Raw genomic sequence first — 20,746 nt, forward strand, 5'->3', positions numbered from 1 at the left:
CTCAGAAAGGGAAAGCCACTTGCCCTAGGCCACAGAGCCTTTGACAATGGCGGAACAGAAGCCAGGAATTTGGACTCGACTCCCAAGAAGGGAGGGATGAGATTGCTGTGGGGATTGGGTTGGGTCTGACTAATGGGAGGCAGGGTCTTACTTATTGTCAGGGAAGCCCAGGTATAGAATAGTCCTTCTGCAGAAGTAACAACTACTTATACATGTTTTTGTTTTTGTTTTAAACCCAGGACTAAGTTAAAAAAAACTGTTTTTAATAGTAATGCCATCTGACTCAAGTCTGTTCTTAGGAAATGAGATAAACATTACAACGTTAATAGTGGGCTTCGATTATTATTTAGTTATTTTCAAGTAAACTTCATACTTAAGTGATGGAATAAAATGGAGCTTTTGAATCTCCTATAGGCAGAGTTAATTCTAGTAAAAAAACCTGAATGTAATTTTCTTTCTTCATCCTCCACAAAGGCTAGGACTTTAGTACTTTCTCTACATTCTTAAGCTTCTTTTTTTTCCTTTCAGTTAAAATTTCTGTTCTCAGGTCACTTCTTCTCTCTTCCATATCCATCCTAGAATGGTCTGTTTTTTAAGAATGACATGATTGTGTCAAAAGAAATTTTCAAACCAGGACTGAAAATGCCCTCATTTTTGAGAAATCAGAGACCTTGGATGTTGCCATTTGAGGTGCCCAGAGTCTGCATTTCAGGGCTGTGGGGGTCTTACCCCTCGGCCTTCGTTCCCTCCACTGCATTCATGTACTTGAATGGCCCTTTCAATGGGGACCTCTCTCCCACCCACTGGAGCTTAAGCCTTTGTTGAATTGCTCTGTGTTTTGAGAACGTGCTTCTTGTTTTTTTTTCAATGTGGAACCAAAAAATTACTTTTCACCTTTTGCAGGACAAGAATGGCCTCTTTTCTGTGTGAGAGCCCTGTACAAAATATTGGTCACTCTCCTGGCTGTGAGACTTTCCCTGTGTCAGAGATGTTTTTGAAGACATGATAAGGGGGGTGTCTAGGGAACGTTGGTCCCTGATAGAGTTGTAACTCAGGAAAAACAAATGATAAAAGCATGGCTCCTTTCCTGCCTGTCATGACTGCCCTGAAGGAAGAATCCAGTTGGAGGCCTGTCAGCTTTGTTGGGGTGTTTTGGCCTGGCTTTCTGCCCCTTACCTGTATTTCTTCCTCCACAGCCCACAGCCGGGGCAGTTCTGTCTGTATTTCTTACGCGTGTTAGATGCCGTGTTCTCATTCCTCCTGTGACATCTATTTCACTTCTCTTCTCCCTTCTGAATCTCCGCTTTCACCCAGTGATAGGCAGCAACCTTACCCAGCGCTTCCAGGCTGCACTGTAAGGAATTCGGGTTAATAAGCTAACGTGCGTGCGGGTGCAAGGCGTGAACCTTGCATCCGACCCCCGGCCCTTTCCTCCCCTCTGATCGGACTGCCTGTCCTGGTGTCGTTGCAGTGTTACTTGTACCTGTTCTACAGTCGGGCCAGGACTCTGAAGGTGCTGCTGCTGCTGCTCTTTATCTGCCTGGGCAACGTGTACCTGCACGGGCTGCGGAACGTCTGGCAAATCCTCTTCCACGTGGGAGTGGCTTTTCTGTCTTCGTATCAGATACTGACCAGGCAGCTTCAGGAGAAGCAGTCTGACTGTGGAGTTTGAAGGTGACACCGTGTGATGAACGGATCCTTCGGCTTTCTTAGGAGGGTCATCTGTTTCCCTTCTGGCTTCTCGACCTCACCTCAAGTTTCCACCCTTGAAGTTCCCTTCGACCAAACTAGGCTGAGACTGAAAGTGGGGGATTTTTAACAGGTGCAGTGGAAGGCGCGAGGTGGCTTGAGACCCAGGCCCGGTTTTGTGCGGAGCCTTACGGCAGAATCTCCAGGTCAGCACCTCTCCTTAGGACAGCAGAATCTGGGGGCTCACTCACAAGGAGCATTATGGGAAGATCAGAACGGCATTGTTTTGGTCTTTTAAATTGAATGATGCAATAAACCACTAGATTCAATAACACTAGTTTTAAGTAACTGGCAGTTGTCTCTGAGGAACCACTTTAAAACCCGCATCAGCTTTTCACTCTAAATGTGACTTGGTTAGTTTTTTGTAGAGGGTCAATACAGGGTGAATTAAAAATTTTAAAATATGGTTCAGAGATATAAGCTAGATAAATTTTGTTTACATTTTTTGATAACCTAGGTCCGATACGATACCTTTAGAATATTTAGATATATTTTGGATATAAATTGAACTTATCTTCATTTAGGGAAAGGACAAACTTAAGCTGAGAAAATGGTTAAGAAAGCTGAATTTATTTAATTTATATATAACTTTTTATGGTGGTGGGGCTGCGCGGGTACAGAAATGTTTTGTATTTATTTGCAGGGTATATCTGAATATTTTAAAAATTGAGTAACCAGTGCTACTGGATCATAGCTTGTGAGCGTGAGCACGAGCTTATAATCCTGAGAATTTCAGGATTCTTTGCAGTGGGCCACAGACTGGAGTAGGTGAATCACATGGATTTGCATTAGTGGCACTTTACAGATGCAGGTGGTATTTAAAAAAAAAAAAAAAAAAAGCTGTTTTCANAGCTGTTGTCATCAGCCTTGTACACGGCAGCAGAATGCCTGTCATTTGAATGATATTCAATGCCTGACCCTGTGTACCTGTTCCCAGAAGCCCTCCCAAATTAATTCTCCTCTACACCTTTCCCCGTCATCTTAATTAGATCGAGGGCCTCATTCTTTATGAACAGGAGTTAAGTAGGTGTTAACTTTTTTAAAGCTTCATCAAGATATAACTAACCCTGTGCTCTGCAAAGTTATTTTTCTTCTCTCGTTGTTGTTCGATTACAGCTTTCTAAAATGGGGCTCTGAATAAGATCCCTTAGGTCTCCAGGAATTTCAGCCTGGGTTGTCCAGTACCATTCAGGAGGCCATTTGGGGAGCTTGCCCTTTGGATTCTTCTTGGTAGAAGTCTGGAATCTGAGTAGCTCAACTGCAATTGCATGGGATTTGGGGTTGAATTATGTGGTCTTGATAAATTGGAAAATCCTACTTTGATAGTTTTTGAAAGTTGAAAACCATTACAAGAGATATTGAGTCTGTGGGGAAAGCAAGAATATTATTTTAGGGGGTTGAGTGGTACTTGATTGTTACTGTTAGTGCGTTGCTATTGAGCCGCCTTGATGTCACTTTAAGGAGAACAAATTTATGTGACTGGACACTGTTGGGAAAAATGTCGCCGCAGTCATTTTATTTTCTTATAATACAATTTTCTGTTTTTAATCAAAGTATCTGCATGTGAAAGGTATATTGGCACCATCTTCAGATGTCAAGTTCACAGTGACTGTCTCTCCTTCGATTCTGCATCTGCATAATTTTCTGCATACCCAGCAGGTGAATCTAAAGGCTTTTTAGGACATAATTTTGAAGAGACGGTAAAATAGAATGGGAAGCCAAGGAGGGGAGACAAATCCTTGTACATTAGAAGCACCAAAAAAAAAAAGGCTTTAAAAGTTGGTAAGAACAGTTTACAAGTGAACTGTGGGCTTTTGGGGGTTTTTTGAGACCCTGTGTATTGGTGTTGCGTGTAGCCCTGTACCCCAGATGCTCTTGCTCTTGGGGTCTGAGCCCGTGGGTCACATTCAGCAGGAAGGAGGAGTCTCTCCTAGTGAATGCCTCCTGCAGGAGCGGGGGTGTTATCTACCCTTGGGTGAATGTAGTTGTCATCAGTTAGCATCTACATGGGGTTTGAGATTGGTTTTTCCAAATAAGGAAAAGACGCACTAGACAAGCAGCCCAGAGCAATGACCACATAAACGTTGTTTAACTAGAATCCAGCTGAAAGAAGCCTCAGCTCACTGGAGGAACAGACACGTGATAGGAAAGAAGTTCTGGGGATATTGTCCAAGGCAAATCCCAGGCTGAGGATTGACCTGGTTCAGGCCTGGAGTTTTATGCCCCCCTCCCCGTGTCATCCTTGTTGGCCCCCCATCGCAGGAGGTGTCCTCACGACCCCACAGACTCACTGCTGTTCCAGCACTTTGTTTTCCCAGGGTTAAATGCTACCTGCCCAACTGACCTCGCAGGGGTAGATCTGGGACTAGATGAAACAATGTCGAAAACAAACCTTCAAAGTGCCTTCTGGGGTCAGATGCTGCAAGATCTTGAATACCGGGGTACGTTATTCCCATCTACTGTATCGGGCTGGGAATGTGGCTCAGCACTCTTGACCAGGGTTTCCCAACCACGGGGCCAAGGCGCAAAGGGCCTTCCCTGCCCCAAGTATGCTGGTCAAAGAAACACTCAGACCCTGGTTTTCATTTCCCTAGACTAGCCTTACTGCGATGAGGATCGTTCCTGAGTTTCTTTTTCCTGAGCGGAGACAAGCGGGGGCATATTTGGGGTGGCACTTCCTCTCAGGAGAGGAGGCCCCCCTGCCGACAGAAGGAGGAATGTGACCAGAGGCTCCTGGTTTTGCTTCTCAGGCTTGCATCCCTGTCACCTGTGAACTCTGATGCAGACATGGTGAGGCAAGGCCCACCATTTTAAAGTTCCTGAGGAGTGGGCAAAAGGGTGTCAAGAAGAGAGCTGAAATTCAAACATTCACCTCGCCTGGAGCTCCCTGCTCTTTTCCTAGGTACCCCCATTCTCCAGGACTCCTCTGCCTCTTTCCATGCCTGTCCCGCACATGCCAGCCCTGGACACAGAGGCTGAAACTGGCATCTCTGGAGGGATGAGAAAGCCATCTTTGATTGTAGTCGATGGGGTGGGTGCAGGAGCTTGAGAGCGGGGCTGGCCTGCACTGAGGCCCGGCGCTCTTCTCTGTGCCCCGCCAGCTTCAGCACACACTTAGGAGTCCGTGCTCAGAGAGGGGTAGCACTTTGGGGGGTAGCACTTTGGGGGTCAGCACTGCCCAGAGTCAAAGATGACACCCAGCAGGGCCAGCTGCCAGGGGCGTGGGAAGCAGGAGACAGGTGAGGAGCAGAGCTGGGGGCCTCAAGCAGCTGCCTCTGGGCATGTCGGGGTCGCATGGGGCACCTTTGTCTAGGGCTGCTGTTCGCTGTTCCTCGCAGGAGTCAGCCACTCATTGTAACATGCGGGACGGGTGGCCCTGAGAGCCTGCTGCTGCGTGGGCCCAGAGCAGCACAGGGGAGGACCAGTAAGCGGGGAGAGATGTGCGCCCCTGCTCTGGTATTGCTCACATTCCAGATGTTCCTATGCAGAATCCCGCCCGGGTACGGGGACACCCCACTGTGCACTGTGTTAATAATGGTGGCTGAAGAGAGAGGAGATGTGCCCATGAGAGATGGGGGAGGCCTGGGGATCGGCTTGACGTTTCTCCTCAGTCCTGCACCGCAGGGGGCAAGTCAGGCCCACGGGCCTCAGTGTCCTTGGCTGGGAAATGACGGTAACAACCCCCGCCCCCCCACATGCTCTCATAAGGATAAAGCCTAGTGGAGGAGACTCCTGGGTGAATCCCTTGGTCGTGGGCAGGAGGAGAAAGCCTTTCACCCGATACAAGGGGGTTCGTGCCCGAGGCAGCATGACGTGGCCGTGTCTTCCAGGTTTTACAAGAACGGGCATTTTAGGAGACTGCAATGTAAATGGACTCATTCTTCCCCTCTAGAAAGGTAGTAGCCTCTCTTTCTCCTCCTCGAACCTGCGTTCTGCCCTCCAGTCACAGAGCTCTTGGTACCATTGGCGTTGGGCCCCCCAGAGTCCAGGGAGGCCAGTTCTGCTGGTTGGACCAAACCTCAAGGTCTGTCCCTGACCCAAATGAGGAGAGCGCTGATTCTCCTGCCTGGGAGCACTGATGTCAGACTTCTGTTTCTGGGGAAACGTCTTGGCAGGGAACCTGTGGAAAAGGGCTCGTCATCTGGGAACGGCCGGATATGGACACATCTGCCCATGTGTACTGACGGCAGAGCTGCTGCCCACAAGCGCCTTTTATTTAGGGTGAGATTGTCAGGTCCGTTGTTCTCACCTGTGCTTGGTACACATGACCTTCTTTAACCTTCATGTGATTCTGGGGTTACTTCAGAAGTATTATTTCATTAGTTATTCATATGACTTGACCCCCCCCAGAATTCTGTTTTATTTAACAGACTTTTCTACTAAGAGCGTAAAAGATTGAGGCTGATTTAGCCAGGGCAAAACCATTGACTTCATATATTGGTTTTGAATGCTTGCTGTCCATGTTGTACAAGCTTCTTACTGTTTTCATGTAATAATAAAAATCTATTTTGAATAAATGATGGGTATGTTTTAACAAACTCTCACACAGTAAAGCCTAAACTCGTGTTAACATATGTGAAGAATATGGTATAGCCATTTATATACTATGTATATATAAGTTAAATAAGGTGGCTTCAAAAGTGAGAGGAGAATAAATCTAAGGTGCTTATTAACTTGTGTGTGTTCGCGTAAAAACTGCTTTTTTTTTTTTCAATTTTATTTATTTGACAGAGAGAGGCGGCGAGAGAGGGAACAAAAGCAGGGGGCGTGGGAGAGGGAGAAGCAGGCTTCCCACTGAGCAGGGAGCCTGATGCGGGGCTCGATCCCAGAACGCTGAGATCATGACCTGAGCCGAAGGCAGACGCTTAACGACTGAGCCACCCAGGAGCCCCTGTGTAAAAACTTCTGAGTGACAGGTCTGTTTTCCTAGAGGGTGTGACGTGCACCTGGCATAATGGAGGGGGGGACGTTGAGAGATGTGGAATTCAGATCCTCCTGTTCAGTGTCTAGACAGGTGCACGGCCTCATTCCTTAGCATTAACCCCTAGACTCTGGAATGCAATCATGGGTCCAGGAGAGACCTTGGAAAAGCCAACACAGCAGTCACAGAGCAGCCCTGGGAGGGGAGGGCAGGGAGGCCGCCTTCTCTGCAGGCTCTGCTCCTGCTCACCGCTTACCCTGCTCTACATTCTGAGCGCCTGTCCTCGCCGAGGCCTATTTAGTTTTCTTCTCCCAGGACCAGCCCCGCCACAAAGTGGCCAGCAGGAGGCGCAGCCGCCAGCCGGGTCGTCAGGCTCCCAGCCCAGGGGACTGCACACTTTTGAGGAGGTCCTTCAGGCAGAGGCTGACAGAATTCCCAAAAAGGAAACAAATACACCAGCCTCTCCTGCCCATACCCCAAACACATTGGGGGAATGCATGTTCCAAGTTTCTCTCCACCATCTATCCTGAGTACCAAAGCTTTGGGGGGAGGGCAAAAGCTTCCAAAATAAACACTAAGTTATTGGGTTCTAGGATTTGGGAGTTGGCAGAGCCTTGGGACACCACCCGGTTTAACCCCCTTGTTGCTCAGGTGGGGAAGCTGAGGCCGGTCCAAGGGAGCCAGTGCCAGTGCAGCCGAGAGCTCCATCCCCTGGGCTGGGAAGAAGGTACTCTGTGCCATCGGCAGCACCGCAGAGAGTAAAAGGGGATCTTGACCCCTGAAAGATGCCCTTTCTGCGCCAGAAGGGCTGGGTGCCAGTTCAGGCTGATGAATTGCCTTCCTTTTTCTTGGGCTCTACCCGCTAATGGGGCCTGGGAATGGAAGTGCTGCACGACAACTGCCAAGCATCCTTGAGCAGTGCCAGTGGGGGAGTGAGGCTCAGAGAGGAAGGGGTCTCCCTGGGCGCCCCTGGCAGGGAAGCGCTGCCTGGTTCTGCAGTCAGCCTTCCGATGTTGCTGGGTCAGATGTGCAAGACAAACACTAGAAAGTTCATTGACGAACAGGAAGGAGAGTACCTTCATGACCTAGGATGGAAAATTGCTCTTAAAGAACAGTGTTACAGGCACGACCCTTGAGGCAAAATGATTGATTAATATGATGACATGCAAATAAGGATGTCATGGACAAAGTTAAACGAGTGGAAGATCTTTAGAATGTCTGAAACCAATAGGGGTCACTATACAAGCAATTCCTGTAGGTCAGCAAGAAAGACAGCAACCTCGGTAGAAAAACGAACAATTTGCAGAAGAGAAAAACCCAAAAAGCTAAGAAGCATAGGAAGATGTTTAAAATCGATGGGTAGTAAGGAAGGCACGTATTGCATGGTGCACTGGGTGTTACACGCAACTAATGAATCATCGAACTTTACATCAAAAACCAGGGATGTACTGTATGGTGACTAACATAATATAATAAAACATTAAAAAAAATAAGTAGTAAAAAAATCCCCTTAATAAAAGTGACTAATAACTTAAAAAAATAAATAAATAAAAATAAAATCATTAGAAATACAAAGAAACACATATTAAAACAACAGGAAAACATCACCTTATGCCTGTTTGGCAAAACTTAGCTGGATGGCATTAAGTGTTGGAAGGTGTGGGGGGATGTAGGCCTCCATGCACAGGCAACGTGAAGGACGACGCCACTGTCATGGGCTGAGCTGTGCTCTCCCCGAATGCTTATGTTGAAGTCCTGACCCCCACCCCAGTACCTCAGAACGTCTGTATTTGGAGGTGGGGAGAAGGCAGCCATCTGCAAGCCAAGGAAAGAAGCCTCAGAAGAAACCAACCCTGCGGATACCCTGATCTCAGACTTCCAGCCTCCAGACTGTGAGAAAATAAATTTCCACTGTTAAGGGGCGCCTGGGTGGTGTAGTCGGTTCAGCATTGGACTCTCGGTTTTGGCTCAGGTCATGATCTCAGGGTTGTGAGTTCGAACCCTGTGTGGGGGTTGACGCTCAGCATGGAATCTGCTTGAGATTTTCTTTCTTCCTCTGCCCCTCTGGCTTGTGCTCTCTCTTTCTCTCTCAAAATAAATAAATCTTTTAAAAAAATTTATGTTGTTTAAACCACGCAGCTTGTGGTACTTGGCGATGGCGGCTGTAGCACACGAGTCCAGCCACCTACCCAAATTTCACATGCGCACAGCTCATGGTGCGGATCCTGCATCCTGGTTCTATGTCCCTGGGAGATTCTTCGACAGGTCCTTGAGGGGACAGGTACGAAGTTAAATATTACGGAAGCATTGTTTGTGCTGGTAGAAAGCAGTGTGTCTACCACGGACAGATGAAGCGTGCGGGCTCGCCGTGGAGCGCCCCACGGCAGCCAGAAGTAACCAGGTTTCCATGTAACGCAGCAGCGTGGCTGGATCTCTACAACGTAGAACCGAGCAGGAAAATAGCATGTAGATGATTAGAAATACATGCACACGAAGCGGTAAAATATTTTGTAAGAATATATTTTAAAAGATTCGTGTTAAATACATTTGAATGGTTGCCTGCAAGGGGCCAGGAGCACGTGAGCTGGGGATATTAGGAAATTAAAGAAAAGAGCACTTGCTGGAGTCGGCAGTCAGGTCTGAGGGCCCTGGGTGAACTGTGGGGGCCTGCGCTGCCCCTGGCGATTTTGCCCTGGGTGTGCCCAGCCCGCACTGGACTTGAAGCCAAGAAGGCCCACCTCTGCGGGGGCTCGAGCCCCAAATGCTGCCAGAGCGTTTGAGCCTCCGGGCTTTTCCAGTGGGTGAGGTGGGGGAACTGAAGCTGAGGCCAGGGGCTATAGTGGTCAGGGAGGGCTTCTGGAACCCACGGGGGAAGGGGAAGGGCAGAAAGCAAGGAGGAGGGGACTCAAGAGGGGAAAGTAGATGGGTGAGCCAGCTCTGGCCACCGGGGACTCCCTCCTTCCCAGATTCTCGCTGTCTGACCAGTAGTTTCCTGGCGGAGACTCTTTCCCACATGAGGCCCTCAGCTGAAGGACTCTCACAGGGGATTCTCAGGGAAAAAGGAGCACAGCTGCAGGAGGGACAGAGGTGCCCCCAAGGCAAGGCCTTCCTCCCTCCCACCCCAGAAACAGTCTGTCTGGTCACAGGGCCCACGGCGAGAGCCTGGGGCAGTGAAGCCGGAGGCGACTGGCTCTGGGAGGGTGAAGCTAACCAGGACCACCGTTGCCCTGAGGGCTTGTTCTCCGCACATTTTCTGAGGCCCCAGAGGTCAGAGCAGGGGCCAGAAGCAAGGAACACAGGGCTAACAGTAGGATGAACTTTCTCACAGGGCTGGCCAACGAGGCTCAGGGAGATAGTGAGCGCTCCACTGCGAAGGTGTGCAAACTGGCATGAGACGTGTCGGCTGGGACCCTGGAACGTGCTGTCCCCCTCTCGGAGACCTTGCCCTGGGCGCCGGTGTCCGCGGGGACATGTGCCTGTCTCCCGCAGTGCCTCCTGTTGCGTCCGACCCGTGGGGCGAGCCAGACGCCAGTCGCAGGAAACAGCCTGTGCCAGCTCCCGTTCGAAAGAGTAAATATTAGTCTTTTCAAGAGCTGCCTGTTCTCCGTCACTGGACACCACGAGGACACTGAACCGCGATCTGCAAGGGCAGGGGGACGGGTGGGCGCTCTTGGTCCCCGCACCCAGGAGGAGTCTGAGGGGCTAACTGGTCGCTGTTGCAATGGAGGGCGACAAGAAACAAGCCTCCCCGTGTCCAGGCGGGCACCCCTCCTGGTCCCTCAGGAAGCAGTGAGCCCCCGATCCCTCAGTATGTGCTCTCCTCACCTGCTGCTCAGGCCGCCGCTGCAGAGGCAGGGGGCTGCATGTTTGGACCTGGACCTGAAGGTCTTGGGCCCCGGCTCTGGTGTACATGGTTTAAAATCCTCTGATTTGGGGGCACCTGGGTGGCTCAGTCCATTAAGCGTCTGCCTTCGGCTCAGGTCATGATCCCAGGGTCCTCCCTGCTCAGTGGAGAGCCTGCTTCTCCCTTCCCTCTGCCCCTACTTGTGCTCTCTCTCTCTCTCATAAATGAATAAAATCTTTAAATAAAATAAAATAAAATCCTCTGATTTTGCAGCATTATTGGGAAGGGGGAATGACTTGCTTCTACTCCACTGTTGCCCCTTTGGGACACCTCCTCTGACCACCCCAACTAACAGAGCAACCCCCTCACTCTAGCCCCTCGTCTTGCCTTCTTCCTTCTATAATTTTCTTCATTTACTTTTTTGTAAGCATCAATAGTTTACTTTTATTTTTTTTATTGTTGGAGTATCATTGACATACAATGTTAGTTGCAGGTGTACAACATGGTGATTCCACAATTCTGTACATTACTTGGGGCTTGGTGCTCACTGCGGTGTCACCATCTGTCACCATATGTCATTACAATATTGTTGACTACGTTTCCTGTGCTGTACTGTTCATCCTCGTGTAATTTTTCTCATTTATGATCTGACTCCTCCGTTAGGGGCTCAGCTCCATGAGGGCACATGAGGCGCACACCGTACGTGCTCGGTAACTATTTGCTGAATGAATGTTATGGCACCCATACCTAGCGAATATTAAACCAATATAATTCTCATCTCCGCACACCTGAGTGTATTCCCCTGGAGCCACTCCATCATTATGGGCCAGGGGATGGGCGGGGGGGGGGCGATAAATGCCATCTCAGGGAGCAGGAAGGGAGGATGGGGGGTGGCAAGGAAGAAAAACCCACCTTCAGCTGGCGAGTGGCAAGACGGAGAAGGGGAGGAATCTCTCAGACATGTCCTGTTCTATCCTCTGGGATGAAATCGGGGGAGGGACCCTAAACTGTGAAAATAGAGGGGTGTGTGCCCCACTCTGCACTTGGAATCTGCCTCCCACGCAGCCTGTGCCCCTTACGTGGCACTACTGGGTAAAAACCGTAGAGCTGTGGATTTGATGGCCAGAAAGTCGGAGTGAGCACTACCCAGCCTCTCAGCTCCCAGGGGCCTGGAGGGGATCCAGAAACTCCCGCGTGCTCCTCGGGGCATGAGGAAGATGGCCGAGTCAGAGCTGGTGTGCCTGGCATGGTGGCATTGCCACAGCCAGTGGTGAGGTGAGGGGGGCTGGCACCCCGGGCTGGATAGCAGCTTGGCTGAGGGGCCAGCATGAGCCAAGGTAGGGCTGGATCTGCCAGGGCAGGCCCTGAGGCCCCAGCCAAGACAGCAGGCTTCGAGCACCTCGGCCACGGTGAGACCCTAGTGCAGAGGGTAGCCCCAGGACCTTTGTGCAAGCCTCCTTTTCTCTGCCGGCAGGAGGCCACCCGTACGGAACTTGCTGCCTCATATCCTATTGATCTACTTTTTCCAGCTCCTACAGGAATAACCTGTCCCCTGCCTCAGCTCTCACTTTCTTCCCAGAGTTCCTCTGAAGCCGTGGTGGGAACCCACTTGACAACTCACACATGGAACTATCAGGGCTCTGACACGGGCAGACCTTGAGCCCTAGATGGTGGGAGCTGGTAGTTAATGCTGTCCCGACCCTCAGGAGGCCGCTTCTGAGGGGCTCTGCCTGCTCCTCATAGACGATCAGAGCAGTGACCGGCACCATAAGCCACCTTCACCTGGGCTTTTCCCATTTCCCTGTTTCCCACTTCTCCGTCCTCCGTTCCTATTTCCTGGTCACAGATTTTTGTCCCAGGCTCTCTTTCTGGGGACTCAGGCTACAAGGCCACCTAAGCCTCCATGCTAGAAACCATCTATGGACACTCGGCATCCCTCTCTGCCCTTTCCATATTCCCATGTGTTGCAGGGGCTGGAAGGCTGCAAGCTACCTTTCCCAACACCCCGCCCCCCCTTGCTGCTGGGGATCTGGGTGCAGCCTAGGCCCTGCCAGAGGGAAGCACCGCAGGAGAGAGTGGGAAGGCAGAAAGGAGGCGGAGGCCATTCTCCTTGCAGCGTGGTGGCCGCCGTGTGGGATCTGACAGACATGAGTTTTTGCAGCAGCCGGACATGGTGTTCCTTCCTCTTTCTTGTCATCAGCTTTGTGAATGTGCAACTGGGAGATTGGTAACACTTTCCTGCAAGGTGGCAGCTGGGGTGGTGTGACCTACCACAGGGCAGAAGCGTGCCCTTACTTCCATTCCTCCAAACCTTTCCACATGTGGTTCCCTACAGTAAATATCTTTCTGCACAAAATACCTAGAGTGTTTTCTGTTTTCCCTGCACGTAACCTTGACTGATTGGGCTTCCTCACCTCTACCATGTGTTGTGCCACCAGACTCAGGAAGGAGGGAAGCTGAAAGGCCACTTATTTACCCAAAGAGACATTTCGAAAAAGACTGAGATCAGCAGCCACCCCGTGCCCTTCCTTATTAGATCAACTTTCCTTTTGGAAGTTGTGGCCAGGGCTTGAGTATGTGAGCTGGTCCTGGCCTGGGACCCTGAGGAAAGTGTGCAGAAGATGGGTTTTGGGATAGCTTATCTTTCTGATAAAAGGAGTCACACAGGAGACATTCTCTCTGCCACTGGATGGGGATCTGTGAGAGCATGGTGCTTGGGGCACTGACTGCCATCTTGTAATCATGAGGGGATACGTCTATGGATGAAAGTCAAAATACTGAGGATGACAGAGGAGAGAGACAAACTACCAGGTTGAGCTGCTGCATTAAGCCCGGAGCTGCCCACTTGTAGGAGGCATTGCCCAGGCGGGACCCGTGCCCTCTGAGTCATGTAGAGGCTGGTTCAGAACACCAGCTTTTTTCCACACTGACACGCTGGGACCCAGGGATGCTGGGACCTCTGGGAGCTGGGCTGGGACCAGGCTGAAGCAAGTGCGGCATTTGCCTTAGATGCAACATTTAAGGAGGGAGCAAAAATACTCAGTACTCAGGATAAATAAAATTCTAATGCAATAGTTTTTATAAAAAAGCTCATGCAAAAAATACACAATGAACAAGATACCAAGATTTTTATAAAGAGACTAAAGAATTGGTGTCTCCTGCTAGGTCTGCTCTGCTTGTGTTTCCACACAAGGCACTCTGGATGAATCTCACTTATGACGATCCATATGACGAAGCAGGGCTCCTTGATTTTGAGACTTGGGTTCAAGGACGGGCTCTGCCAATGACTTGCTGGTGAGTCCAAGCAAGTCTCTTCCCTTCTCTGGACTCTGGTTACCCCAGCTGTCCTGCGTGGAGGCTAGGGCATTGCCAGGACGGCCTCCTGACCCGTCCTCCTCATCCCCATGGCCTGCCGAGGTTACTGTCCCTCTCGCTGGGAGGCTGTGTCTCCTGGGCCATTGACTCCTGGCTATTAATATCTCCACCATCCCTGGCCGATCGGGGTGTTTAATGACTGCCAGCTGTGGCTCCGGCCCCCTCCCTCGGGAGAGATAAGAGCAGTTCCTGTTCCCACATGGGGGGAGCTGGGGGGAGGCAGGGTCATTGCTCAGGAAACAGGCCCTGGGCGAGCGGTGGGAATGGAGGGGCTGACGCTGACTCCTCACCCCACTGGGCCCAGCGCTGCCAGATGGGGGTGCCTGCAGATAGAGACTCCCTGTGCCCCCTCCCCCGTGGGAGCTGGCCTGGTCTCTGCACCCCTGCTGTGCCTTGTCGCATCCAATCCTGATCTCAGTAGCCTTAGGGCTCTCCCCAGACATCCCACAGACGTTACATGAAGCATGTCCCAAACCCCTCTTCCTTCTGCCTCACCTGGATGGTGGATGGGCACCTGTTCCTCAGCTTACCCCTGGGGCGCTTCTCAGCAGCCAGAGCGGCCTGCCCCAAGTCCACCCTTATCCCCTCGGCCTCACTTAAGAAGCCTTCCCTGGGTTCCTGCTGCTAAGGGTCCACCCAGGCACATGCTCACTAGGATTTCGGTGTCTCTGGTGTCCACCATGCCCCCTGGGAACCTAGAGACCCCTACTTACAGAGAGAGCCCGATGTCCCTTCCCTGGGAAGCTGCTCTCTATCCATTCATCTAGCACACTAGCCCACCCTCCATGTTCAGCCCGTGCCCTAGCGTGGCAGGTACTGTCCACATGGTGGCCTCTGCCATAGAACTGATGGTGGCCCTCTGCACCGGGATGGTGCAGGGTTCCTTGCTCCTCTTTCCAGGAGGTATCCACCTGAGTTAACTGGGCTTTGCCCTCAGGAAACTGGGGTCAGGGCTCAGTCAAGCTCTGCAATTGGGACTGGGACAGGGATCACAGTGTGCCACAAAAGTCAGGGGCCTGGGTCTGAGGGCCAGGCCCTGGGTCTCCCTAATCCCGGGCTGCCCCTGTGGCTTCACTACCCTTTCCCGCTTGTATTTCACTCTGAAACAGAGCTGAGGAGAGATGCCTGCCCTCTGCGTCACCTGGCCTCCTGGGGAGGGGCCTGAACCCTGGTATTGGGGGCCCAAAGGCCAACCTTGGTGAAGTCCTTGAGGTACCCACCAGGTGGCGACAGAGCTGAGCTGGACTGGCCTGACAAGTGTCCCAGGAGGCTGGAGAGAGACCTGGAAGCTGGAGGGAAGGGGGAGCCCAGGAGAAATTCTGTTTGGGGTCACCCACACTCCATAGGTAGCTTGGGATGTCTGCCCATGGTCTTTGCTGGCTCGAGACATGGTTTCAGCTTCTCTCAGGAACAGAGAGAAGCCCAAACACTGGGCTTTTCACCTACTGCCACTTCTCAGGGCAGGACCCCACCGATAGTCCTCCCTTTTACTGCCTATGTCTTGGATCTCACCATATTTGCTTCACTTGCCTCCCTTCTGGCTGATACATCTGGTCTCCCCGGGGTTCTCTCCTTACCCTGAAGCCACGACTCACTAATGGCCGATTTCAAACGCTGTGGTGAACAGGCTGGGTCCAGGTTGGTTTGGTGTCCCCTCCTGCCCTTCCCATAGCCCAGGCAGCCTGTGGGGTCCCTGATTTGGAGGGTAAGGTGCTGCCCCTTCCTCTGCAAATGCCCTGCTTCTAGGATCTGTTAGCTTTTTCCATTTTTTCCCCCTCCTTCCCTCCCTTCCCCCTCTTCTACCAGCCTGAGCTCATCCCTCAGTTCCAGAGAACTGTTCCTTGTTCTCTCACAGCCTCTGTCCTCTGTGCATCCCTTGTTCCCAGTCTGCTTGGGGATCTTCCTCCAGTTGCCGTCCTCCCCGAGCCCAGAGGACAGAGCTGGTGGCAGAGGGCTCTGGGCAGCCCCTTCCTCGTTATCTGCTCATGCCTTAGCCAGGAGCTAAGTCTAACCTTCCATCAGGTGGAATAACTGAGGCCCAGAGAGAGACGGGGAACTGCTCAAGACCTATGAGAACATCTGAATCAGAATTGGGACTAAACGATTAGGGCTGGGTCTTCTGGACTTTACTGGTAGACTACATCCCTGGAACCAGTTCAGAGAGGCATTGAGTTGAGAAGGGGAGGAGGGAAATCGGAGTGAGTGACATGGCCCAGCTGGGTGAGAAGAGCATGGCCATCCTGCCTGTCTCTATCTCTCATCACCCATGCCTTGGAGTAGTAGGGATGCGAGACTCTCAGGGAAGAATGGAGCAAGTTCCAGGAGTCCCAAACAGCCCCCCCCCAAGCTCTCCACCATCAGCACCCCATGAGTGGCTACGACTGTTGGTCTGCGCAGGGGAGAGATGGTGAGTACTGAGAACGCTCTCTCCAGCAGGCCGGAGAGTGCCTGAAACCAAAGCTAGGAACATTCCCTCCTCTGTCCTATGGCTGACCATGAACAGGGCATGTGAATCTAGATGGAGTTTGCTACTGCCAGACTTCCTGGGCCACTGATCCAAGGGTATGTGACTGGAGCTGTCCCTGCTCTGGGTCCATCACTCTGAACCTGGCCTAACTGCCCCTGAGTTGGGCCTCTGCAGGGTCCTGGGGCAGGGCTGTCATTGGTAGTGGGTCCTGGGATGGTACTGAGTAGGACAAGGCTTTGAAGGAGGCTTGCAAGCAGATCTGAGCCTTTGCCAGTCTATTCCAGCTGCCTTTTAAAAATTTATTATTTATTTATTTATTTATTTATTTATTTATTTATTTATTTATTACCAGCGTGGTGTCCCTGTCCTGTTCCTGTACCAAGACAACCTCCTTGCAAGTTTGCAGGAAGTGGAAGCCAAGGGGTCAGGTCAGGCAATGGTGTTGGAGACCTCTTGCTAACTGACATCGACTTCGCCCTACTGCCTCTGCATCTAACCTTTTCCATTAATCATACTGGCTCTGTCACTCATCTTGGTGACATTTGTTCTGTCCTCTATCTATTGCCTCTTAGCTGAACTCTGGGCAACGTCAACATGGTCAGCTCATGCCCCATGCACCCCTCCCTCTCTGCAGGAATCACTGTGGCCTGGAAAATGCTCCCACTTAACCATTTTGGGGACCACAGGCAGCTCTGTCAGCTGTTTTGCAGTGATCCAAGAATAGAATTGTCTCCTCTTGGCTGGATTTAGACAGTCAGGGGACACAATGAGGACCTTACACCAGGTCCTCCCATCCCAGAGTCCTCATCGGAGAGTGAGGACCTTCATCACTCTCAGAAGGCAGAGGATACCACTCAATGAAACAAGAGTTGAAGGCCTTTAGAACTGCCTGCCCGTCACCTGGAAGTGTAGGATTCCCATCCAAATGGTGGCAGCTGGCTATGGTGACCTCCCCTCCTTTTCAACATCCCCTTCTCTGAATGGGGGGAAATGGCTGTACGTTGGAAGCCAGATGGGAACATCATTCACCAGAGAAACCAAGGCAATGCAACCCACCATTTATTGTTGTACAAGCCTGTTTGCAGAACTGAGGGGGTCTTCTGGCTGGGGCGTGGGCAGGAAGCCATGTGGCTGCAGGGTGCAGGGTAGACATAGGCTGCCACAACCAGCAGTCTCTGGTCTGGATGACATAGGGGGCAGAGGACTCCTCGGCCCCACTCCAGGCTGGGTCGGGTGGGAATAGCGTTGCCGGCAGGGTGGTAATAATATTAGTGGTGATACAAATAACCAAGAGGATTCAGCTTGTTACAATATATAAAATGCAGCAGTTAAGAGCCTGTGCTTTCACTTGCCAGTCAGTCAGAGCTGGGATCAAACCCTAGCTGGGTGACAGGCGAGGTACCGTGCTCTGTGAGACTGTGTCCTGATCTGAGAAATAGGGACCGAAGCTCCCACCTTACTGAGTATGTGAGGAGTAAGGGCCTCAGGAGTGCCCGTCTCTGAGCCTGGTTCTAATAGTCGGCACACAGGTGGACAGACAAGGGAAGCTTCCACAGCTCGTAGAGCAGTCTCAACTGTCCCAGCCATCCTGGGACCGCTCCACTTCAGCGGGGACTCTGGACACACCTGTGCACCCCAAACGAAACTCCCTATCAGACCCGCACCTGCCTGAGGCAGAGGAACTCCTCCACAGGGAGGAGCCGGCAGCCCCGAGGACGGCGCTGGGGGAGGGGACTGCATCTTGGAAGAGATGCCTGAAAGGGCAATGCTTCACCCAAAGGAACTTGACAGCCACGGCGGAGCTTCAGGCCCTGTGGAGGTGGTGGCGGCGGGTGGCCTTTAGGAGCAAGATCTCTGCGTCCTCGGCGCACTCCACGTTCCCACCGGCACCGTGAGGGGACCGGCGGTGGCCTTCCTGGGTGGCTCCTGAGAGCGACGGGCGCGGAGTCAGGTGAGCGTGTGGATTTCTGGCCCTCGATCGGTGGAGGGGACTTTGCGGAGGGGACTTTGCGTCCCCCTCTGCCGACGGAGCTCCAGCCCGCACCTTCCCGGGTCCGAGCACTCAGCGCACCTGCTCGCGGAGAAATGGCTCCCGCATCTGTGCGCCCTCCTCTCCTCGGGAAAACGCCAGGGCAGAGATCTCTAGGGGCGTCTGGACAGTGGCCTGGGGGTCGGGACAGTCTCCAAGCCCAGGGCCGGGGCCCGCCTCCGTCCACGGTGCCGTCCCCGGGGGTGGCCGCCCGGCGGTCAGACCAGGGAGACTTCGGCCTGGAAGCTGGAGGAACGGCGCGCGCCGGGGCTGACGCGGGTCAGCATGGACACCTGCGTGCTGCACGTGGCCCCGTTGCTGCCTCCCGAGGGGTGATGGTATTTGAGCTTCGAGCCCAAGATGCCCTTCAGGTGCCAGCGCCGCCACTTCCGCCGCAGCTCCGCCTGCACCTGGGGAAAGGGAGGGTGGTTAAGCCCGCCCCTAGGAAGCCTCCCCGACTGCTGATTAGGCAGCTCCGGATTTAGGGTGGAGTCTACACGGAGAGACCCGGATGCTACCTTGGCCAGTGCCCAGTTGGGACCACATAGGAATCGGAGTCACATCAAGGCCTTGGAGTGGGAGGAGGTAGGAGTCAGACAGGATCAGAGAGTGCAGTCCAGGGAGGGAGAGGGGTGCTGCCTGGGGGTGGCTGTATCCCCGTTCTCCTAATCCCTGCCCCTCAGCTCGCTTGGGCTCATCTGAGTGGTTGGATTTCTGTGCTTTGTAACCAGGGCTGCACAGCAACTGCCACCACTGGCTGCCCACCCCGACTCGCTGCACACAGCTGCTTAACTGATGTGCACATGAATCCCAGGGGTGTGTGTGTGTGTGTGTGTGTGTGTGTGTGTGTGTGTCTTAAAATGCATATGAGAAGTCAGGAGGTCTGGGGGGCAAGGTGGGGGCAGAAATCAGCATTTTTAACAAGGTCCTAGGTGTGCGCCCCCACCTATTTTCTGGTCTGAGAACCACACTCGGAGTAGCAAGATTTAAGCCATCCTTGCTCTGCACATATCCCATCAGTGTTTCCAGACCCTGGGCCAACCAGAGTGCTATCTCCTGGTCCCCAAGGTCTGGGAGGGGCTTACCTCGCCATTGAGGAAGCAGTAGAGGATGGCCACCACAAAACCCTGGGGAAGAAGGGAGCAGGAGAGGTGAGGCAGACAGACTCCGGAGCCCGCAGCCCTGTACCACCCCTGGCCCTGGCCCCTGAGTTCCCCTGGTTAACCAAAGAGCTAAGCACCCAGTAGGTGCTTAATCAGTACTTATTACAGTGAAAAAAATGGAAGCTACTGGCAAGGGGCCAAGGCCCGAGGTTGAATTCCCTTAAAGCCCAGAGAAGAACGCAGCCTTCGGTCGACGGTTCATACCTGGAAAGATCCCACGACGAGCTCGAAGACCATTTTCACTTCAGCTTTAAAGTTGTGGGGAAAGAAGGCGAACATGAAGTAGTGTGCTCCAAACAGGGGAATCAGCAGAAGGGTGGACTTGGCCAGCCTCCTGGGGACAGGAGAGGGGCAGACAGTGGGGACGACGACCGGGATGTGTGGGGATGGGCTGCGGACTCCTGGGAATACCATGTGCACCCCTGTTTCTGCTCCAGATCTGCGGCGCCTATGCCCTCGGGGCCCGCAGCTCTCCTAGCCTGGAGGGCAGCGTGGGGGAGAAGGAAACTCTGCTCTCACCCTTCTGGAAGGAGGGTCTACAATGGCGGCCAGTAGTGAACCCTGAGGATGAGACATAGTCTTTCAAGCTCTGTGGCAGCAAAGGGAGAGATGTTCTCAGCCCACGGGAGGTCCTGGTTCCCCCTCTCCTGGTCTCAGTTTCCCTAATCTTTACAGTAGGGTAAATGTCTGCTCAAGAGGATCAAATGACAGACATGGGCCCACTGTAAATTCAGAAGAGCTTTGGGTGCTATAAAATGCAACGGATCCAGGAGAAACCAATTCTCTAACTGGGGATGAAGACATTTGGGAAGGAAGTCTCTGTAACTGGGGTGCTGACCACATATGCCCAAGGCCACTTGGGAGGATGCTGGGCACTCAAGCGTGTGCCTGGTTTAGTACAGCTCTCTGTCTCTGGCTTCTCTGCCATCCACTCCTCTAGGAGTTGCCACCTTTGCTGGAATTGCTTCCCTCTCTCCCAGCCTCCCCACACCCATAGACACACTCCCAGCATGCTCCCAAGGGTCAGTGCCTCCTTCACCAGCCTTGTGTGCTGGGCAGGTTTGATACTCATTCTAAAGACTCCTCCCTCTCCGACGGAGCAGGGCTCATCCCGGTTGAGGCCTCCCAGCCACCTGACCTCATAGCCAGTCCAGGCAGCTCAGTGAGCCCATGGTTCCCTGGCTGGGAGAGGTCTGAG

At 52.4% G+C, this 20,746-nt stretch overlaps 2 protein-coding genes across 7 annotated transcripts in view; one reads left to right on the forward strand and one right to left on the reverse strand.

Moving 5' to 3' along the window:
• The window catches only part of SEC22C (SEC22 homolog C, vesicle trafficking protein), a 48,999-nt gene extending 46,397 nt beyond the window's left edge, over nt 1-2,602 (forward strand). For all 3 annotated transcript variants that reach the window (XM_011232805.3, XM_002925599.4, XM_034662155.1), the window contains exon 7: nt 1,472-2,602. In XM_011232805.3, coding sequence (XP_011231107.1) covers nt 1,472-1,672 — 201 coding nt within the window. In that variant the 3' untranslated portion in view covers nt 1,673-2,602. The remainder of the gene's footprint in view (nt 1-1,471) is intronic.
• Nucleotides 2,603-17,409: 14,807 nt separating this feature from the next.
• VIPR1 (vasoactive intestinal peptide receptor 1) overlaps nt 17,410-20,746 on the reverse strand; it is a 33,177-nt gene continuing 29,840 nt past the window's right edge. For 3 of the 4 annotated variants that reach the window (XM_034662157.1, XM_034662160.1, XM_034662159.1), the window contains 3 exons: nt 19,753-19,882; nt 19,471-19,512; nt 18,604-18,795 (listed from right to left, as the gene is read on the reverse strand). In XM_034662157.1, the coding sequence (XP_034518048.1) occupies nt 18,604-18,795; nt 19,471-19,512; nt 19,753-19,882 (364 nt within the window). Of the gene's footprint in view, nt 18,796-19,470; nt 19,513-19,752; nt 19,883-20,746 lie in introns of all 4 variants that reach the window. The other variant, XM_034662158.1, reaches the window with a different exon arrangement.

The sequence above is a fragment of the Ailuropoda melanoleuca genome, chromosome 6, assembly GCF_002007445.2.
Source record: "Ailuropoda melanoleuca isolate Jingjing chromosome 6, ASM200744v2, whole genome shotgun sequence".
NCBI lineage: Eukaryota > Metazoa > Chordata > Mammalia > Carnivora > Ursidae > Ailuropoda > Ailuropoda melanoleuca.